Raw genomic sequence first — 7,828 nt, forward strand, 5'->3', positions numbered from 1 at the left:
ATTGGCTGATTGTATGTTATAGATAAATGAGGCCTACATGGTTTTTTTTATTATTTTATATAGTTTATAAGCATATTGGTTCAATTATCATAATGAGTGAAATTCATTTTTTTTAATTTCTTGTAATTGTTGTTGTTATATAATTTAGTGTTCGTTTTTATAGTTAATTTATTCATTAGTTGATATGATGCAATCTTATAACTGAAGGTTGAAAGTTTTAATTATGTAACAAATATTGTAATAACGATTAAATCATCACATTATCTGTATGTATATTGCACTTATACTGCAATTTATTATACGACTTGCTTTGTCTGCATTCACGCAAATGAATAATGTATAGGTGCAATACTATATGTCCACATCTGCCGACCAATTCACACAACAGATATACCACAGACCCCAAAAACATACAGATAATCACATACCACAGATATACCACAGACCCCAAAAGCATACAAATAATCACATACCACAGATATACCACAGACCCCAAAAACATACAGATAATCACACACCACAGATATACCACAGACTCCAAAAACATACAGATAATCACACACCACAGATATACCACAGACTCCAAAAACATACAGATAATTACACACCACATATATACCACAGACCCAAAAAACATACAGATAATTACACACCACAAATATACCACAGGCTCCAAAAACATACAGATAATCACACACCACAGATATACCACAGATCCCAAAAACATACAGATAATCACATACCACAGATATACCACAGACTCCAAAGATATACCACAGACTCCAAAAACATACAGATAATCACACACCACAGATATACCACAGATCCCCAAAACATACAGATAATCACACACCACAGATATACCACAAACTCCAAAAACATACAGCACAGATATACCACAGACTCCAAAAACATACCGATAATCACACACCACAGATATACCTCAGATCCCAAAAACATACAGATAATCACATATCGCAACACTTTCCGTGCGGAGAAGGTCATCCTGATTAAATAAACTAAAATTCAAGTAAGGTACTCGTGTGTTTTTAACATATATACATCGAAGCGAGAAATTCTACTATAATTGAGCAAATTATACAACCATTATGTGTCCTATCGATAAAAAAGTAAAACGTTGTACTTTGTTGAAATAGATTACACGACAGCACAACTAACTGATGAAACACGATGTAGTGTTGTAATATATGAGATACCTAGCTGGTGGCAGTCAGGTTTCAATCATTAATACTATTAAATTTCCAAAGATCAATTAATCTTGAAATATATCATAACAAAGGGTATAAAAAAAACCTCCAGACTGTTAACGACTAAAATCTTGCTTTCTGTTTAGGATAACGATATTGTATGTCATTTTCGTATTTAATTTAGTATTCACTATATTATTCTATATCTGTTGGTCATTAGATACTCTATACCTGGTACACAACACTTTATACATGTCCATGTCCGGACAATCAGGATAAAACGAACATCATAACCAAAGACGGAAACGGATTTCTGGAAACACCATTATTTTGTTTTCAAAAAGGATATTTTACTTTCAAATTGCATTACTTGAATTTGATTGTTAATGTAGATCTATTTTTTTAATCATTCGCTGTCTCTAATATTACAAAGTCTTGATCACTACGTTAAGATACTTATAATTCGTACTGCCCTCAAGGTGATTTATTTATATCAGAGACAATTAGCTTTGTATAATACCAGGGCAAGGTTGACGGCCGCCAATGTACTTTGTCCTTCTCACACCAACTACAGAGTGGTACGTTCTCATTACCTAGCCATCGTATGATAATTAACGTTAATTTAAGACGCACCATCAACATTCATTACAATACGCCATGGCTGACTGCTCCTAGATATTAACATACAATAACAATGTCGTAGGATTCACGTAAATTGGTTGGCAAAAAATCGTGTTCAGCTTTACTTTTCATTTTTAATTATCTAATGAACTGGTAAGCGGGATCAGGTGGTACTGTTTCTGTCCGTTCCTTCCCGCTTACCGCGTGCCTCTCTCGGTAGTAACATGTGCTTGTCCCGTTTCGTTTTGATTGAACGCAGTAAGTCCCTATAAATCTGGAAATTATTTTTTAACGAATGATTAAGCGGATATGATAATAAAGATGCGATTACTACTTTACATATTTATTATATTTATTTTGATGTGCATGGTTGGTTTTTTTTTTATTTCTATTTGAGAGTAAATAATGTCTCCGGGAAATCATCGCCAGTAACGACCTGCTGCATACCAACTGCTTACTCTATTTACTTTCTCGATCAAAATATCGGTTTTCATTTTGTAGTTTTAACTTTGAAAATACTTTCATATTCGCATTTGCTGACCTCACACAAATATAATAGAAATTGTTATATCTCTACCCATATCATGCATTACAATATAACACTAGCAGTTTATTAATAAAATTGATATCTCAATTTGAACGTCTCTATCATTAATGTTTCTTTAATCCTTTGATTTATTAATAACGAAACAACACATACAAAAAATCGCAACATTCTGAAAGCAAATTCTCAAAAAATTCATTTTCATACTACATAGATAATAATGATAACGAAATTTAATGACGTCGTTTGAAAATTACCCTGCTTTAATATTCTTCACTCGGGCGCAATATCAATATACAGTTATGTATGTCGTCTCTGTGTGAGGCATTTGTAAGTAATAAACATAGCGTCTTGTTTACTCATGCGTAACATCAAATCATAAGATAGTTTTTTTCTAATGAATAAGATATAAATATCGAGTACACTTATATACAAACTAATTTTCCGTGATATTGTTTACTGTACGACATCATGGAAGCAATGACTACAAAAGGTTTCCGGGCAATGTCATGACACAAGTGATTAGTAACAGTCAATACCATAGGTCGTGAGACTAGGTGTTACGGTATCGGTGGTTAACGACAAAAACAAACAGCCCCTCTAATTATACTTCCCTGAGGTCTGACATCGCCAATAGGGTTAAATACAATTATGGTCCGCGTGTCCTGTTCAACAACTTTATATCTATATATCAAAATCCAGGAACCAATTAAATACCGTAATATTGAATTGCATTAATAACGAATATATTAAAACACACTGTTGACATATGGATATCTTATTTGAATATGTTATAATGTTAATGAATAAATGAAAGTGGATTCTTGATAGAGTTGTTCATTTTAGAGAAGTAAGGTTTTCTAAACGTATCGTTTACAACCATTTCAAAACAATTATATAACAGTTATATTTAGAGTCATGATATAATTCTTTATTTGAACTGACTCCGAATTATTTTACAGCCTTGATAAATTAAAGATAATGATATTAAATACCTGCATCTTAATTAATTTCCAAGAGATAAAAATATTCTAGAGATGCAATATAAATCCTTTTTGTGTTGTAATTGATGACCTCTGACAGATAATATTAACTTGGTTTACTTGTTGATTTGAAATTATCAACAAATAACGCCAAAGAAATATACTATACGTGTGTGCACTATAATCAAGCTGTCAATGCGCCCCCGTGTACTGTCGTCTGTTCCAGACAGACAGACCTTTCCAACTCTTCCTCAAGAGGTGTTAATGCTGTCTGTCATCGTTTCTTATGAATAACCGACGCCGGATAGTAGAATAACTTTCCTTATTGCACTGCTGCCCATTCGCTACTCCACACAGAACGGCTATAAACCACGCAGCGAATCACAGGGCGCGATGCTTCTATTGGCTGGTCTACTGATGTTCCTACAGCTACTTTCACACACTCGTCCAACCACATAGCTGCTTTAAGTCACGAGTGACATTAACTGGTTTTGTATTCAAAATATCATGATCACTGAAATGTTGCATGCTGTCAGGATTAGTTTAACTGACATATGTAATTAAGTTTATTGCAGTTTGATTGATGTATTGACAATAAAGAAATGTCGCGACCTTCCCTCTGACCTACAGACTAAGGTAAAGTGTTGATATATAAAGCCGGGGAGAGACACGAGACAAGCACAGTTCATCTCCTACCGTCTACCATACTACACAGTGTATCAGACCTAACATTGTCTCGACGTGTAACATACACTTGGATTTTACTTGGAACACTATAACCTGCGATCACTTATCCAACATGAGTTTCCGAATGTTACGATCAACCGATTCTTTGGATGACGAGTTTTCTTTAAACAACCACCTCCGGCTATGTCGACAGCGGTCCAATTCGGAGCCCAATCGGCTGAGCCTGGACGAGAATGGTGTTAATGCTACAGATAGCAGTGGCAGAAGTCTGCTGTTTTGTGCAGTCCGGTACGGACAAGTAGAAGTTGCCCGCGGTTTACTGGAATCTCGATGTGACCCGAACATACCCGATGAGTACCGGAACATTGCTCTGCACGAGGCTGTTGAACGGTCCCATCCTGACCTTGTCAGACTTCTTATAAAATACGGTATGTTTTTATTCCTTTCTATAGTTCGAACATTAATATATTTATTTTTACGATGGAACGGTTTAATGTATTCGACCGATCTGTTTTATGTTCGGTCACAGATTAAAACATTTTGTAAAATTATAACTTGTACTAAAACCAATTAGCGAGAATATTACAATATATAATTATTCAAAATTATTAATATTCAGGAGCGTGTCCATAAATTATAGACTATAATGATATGACAGGCGATAACTGATTTGATATGAGAGTTGTCGACATTGATCTGTACCACGATTGGTTATTGGCGTCCCCTTGTTGTCATGCCCGAGGTCCCTTTTAGCAGTCCTAACACGATCCGTTCCGGCACGATCTCTACATTCACTAGTACATCTGTATGTAGGTCTACTTTAGGCTGTAATTAATTCACCCACGCCTCATCAAGGTTAGATGATTAGTGTTATTAAATATATCACGATGAAGGACATTCGGTATAGATAGGCGTATGACAGACAATAGAACTAATGGTGATTGTAAACAATTAAAATTATGTTACGCACAATAACATTGATCAAATATCTTTTTATTACATCTGTATCAGCTTTGATTGATTTTTACAATAATTGTTATGTTTCAGGCTCCGACTTGGATGCTAAGAATTGCCTTGGTCAGACTCCACTGATGAGGGCTGTAGTGTTTGATGATTTGGAGATTGTAAAGCTGCTTGTTAAATCAGGTAAATAGATCTACAGGCTAATCTCGGAGATTTAAAACAACAAATACATGTTTTATAATAACTCAGTATAGCTACAGTCTAATCACACAGACGTTTTGCAATAACTCAGCATTCAGTAATTTAGCGTAAAATTGTATGGTAAAAAATCTTATTGGCAATAACTGTTTTTTAATATATAGTTACGTAGAATTGCAATAGTGTAAAGAGACACACTGAAAAAATACACCGATAACAAGACAATATCATAAGTATCATTTGTCCTATGTCTACAGGTGCTGACATTGACGAGGTTGAATGCACAGGGAAATCTGCCCTCCTCATCGGCTTACTCGAACAACGAGAAAAAGTTTGTCGATTTTTAATCAAATATGGATGTGACGTCAACATTGTCGACAAACTTGGACAAAGCGCCATGTACTTAGCTTCGCAATCAACAAGTGCGGAGTCCATGTCAATGTGTAAACGATTGATGAAGGCTGGGTATGAAACAAAAAAGGATTCCGAATGGTTAGACGAATCAAGTGTCGCTCGTAGAGTGCTTCGTCGTAAGAGCTTCTTGAAAAAGGTATACAACAAACTCAGAAGCCGAAATGAAAAAGACATCAAACAGAAATATTGCCACAGTGACTCGTCCAGTTCGTGTTCTGACAGTACGCCTACAGAGAGTTATTCGGACATGTTTGAAACTGTGAATAGTCCTTGTGTTATTAGAGTCCGGAACTAAACCCCAGTTGAGACAATGTACATAACCGGACACAAACATGATCACGTGACACCCTCAGTACACCGTGAAATTGTTCTGTACATGTTAAAAATGACTCACGATATTCATGGACATATTAAGTTAATCTTTGTTTAGCTTAATAATACTTTATTTTGTGTAGGAATATGTTTCAGGAGACACAAACTTTTCGCACTTTTTTCAATGAAATGTGTTTTTGTATAAGCTTGATTACGATTTATGTCAGTACCGTTATGTCATGTCAGGGTAGTTATACATCCACTATAAATTTACCAGTCCAATTTGATCGAAGGCAAATATATTAGAAGTTTGAACTGCTTTTAAGGTTTTCGTTCTTATACTTAAAATGTGCATGTGAAAATCATGGTTTTGTATAATCATTTTTTTATCAAATCTTTTTCGTTATTGTACAACATACAATATTGTCTGTTCACTCTCTTTGACTCTCATGTTTCGATAACGAAGCAGGAATAAGTGGGATCATGATCTGATCGCCTTCCTTAGTAGTGCAATGTTCATGTATCATACACCGTGCTTTTTTGTAAAGAAGATGCTAACAATTGGAGTCTTTAACAAAATTATCAAAACGTAGATTTAAATGCAAGTGCTTTTTGAGAGTCAATTATATCTTATTTAGGAAGAATATCTTCACATGAATGTGTATACTTACTGAGGATGTCACAGTGAATGATGAATTTACTTTACCTTTGTCTTATTTGTTTTTTCGTTTCGTTTTGTAATATTGAAATCCTGCCATTGTTACTGTTCCCACTATTGTCATGGATATTTATGCAAATAATAAATGTCGTAAGTCATCCTAACGCTGTCTTTGTGTTAATATCTTTGTATCCTTTTATGTTCCCAAGGTCATGTGTTATTGATCACCTCTACAGTAAAATACACGTGTTTTACATGTGACAGGAATGATAACAGCTGTTTATTGTTCACCTCTACAGTACTGAGTACTGTACACGTGTCTACAGTACTGTACACGTGTTGTACATGTGACAGGAATGATAACAGCTGTTTATTGTTTACCTCTACAGTACAATACACGTGTTTTACATGTGTCAGGAATGATAACAGCTGTTTATTGTTCACCTCTACAGTACAATACACGTGTTTTACATGTGACAGGAATGATAACAGCTGTTTATTGTTTACCTCTACAGTACAGAACATGTGTTGTACATGTGATAGGAATAATAACATTTGTTTATTACTTGGTGAGGCTTTGCGTTCTATAAGGCTTCTAGTTTATGCAATGTGTAGCGTGGGTGAATGTCTGTGTGGGAGGCTGCAGTATAGTTTCGTTCTATATCCTTGCAATAGCGGAACTTTTGGCCTTTTTATACTGTTATCTTATTGAATCATGACGTCACAGGCACCACTCAGATCAGTACTTCTGTCACATAACATTGACAAGGGACTAACCAGTCGTTCCGCTCTGCTTTTATGCTGAACTATAGGCAGGAACATGTTTTAAAGTCTACTGTATATCTCAACCAGAAGACTTAACCCAGAGACTTTCACATTTGGATGACCTAATGTGAAGCGGGGTGGGAGACGATTCGAAGAAAGTTGGTTAGAGATGATATCCTTGATTTAGTCGCCTTCTGAAATACTTCAATCGATGGAATGCTAACGCCTTCTTTCGGGTTAGCCTCTGCTTCGAATGAGAATATTATTTGAACGACAAGCGCAATTTTTACTATAACCGTTGGTTTAATTATGCTTAGGCAGGGACTCCTAACAAATCATGTCCATTACTTATTATACATTTACAATGACCTTACGAACGTAAGTGACTTATCATTATACATTTACAATGACCTTACGAACGTAAGTGACTTATCATTATGTATTGAAACAAAAATCTTACACGTTTGTTTATCAG

The 7,828-nt window shown here is 35.1% G+C and overlaps 1 protein-coding gene across 1 annotated transcript; it reads left to right on the top strand.

Annotated features, from left to right (window-relative positions):
- The first annotated feature begins 3,890 nt into the window (after positions 1-3,890).
- On the top strand, positions 3,891-6,752 carry LOC138310697 (POTE ankyrin domain family member G-like). The gene is made up of 3 exons (XM_069252027.1): positions 3,891-4,471; positions 5,091-5,189; positions 5,462-6,752. The coding sequence occupies exons 1-3, from the start codon at positions 4,156-4,158 to the stop codon at positions 5,911-5,913; spliced, it is 867 nt and encodes a 288-aa protein (XP_069108128.1). The 5' UTR covers positions 3,891-4,155; the 3' UTR covers positions 5,914-6,752.
- The last annotated feature ends 1,076 nt before the right edge of the window (positions 6,753-7,828 follow it).

The sequence above is a fragment of the Argopecten irradians genome, chromosome 16 (assembly GCF_041381155.1).
Source record: "Argopecten irradians isolate NY chromosome 16, Ai_NY, whole genome shotgun sequence".
NCBI classification, from domain to species: Eukaryota; Metazoa; Mollusca; class Bivalvia; order Pectinida; family Pectinidae; genus Argopecten; species Argopecten irradians.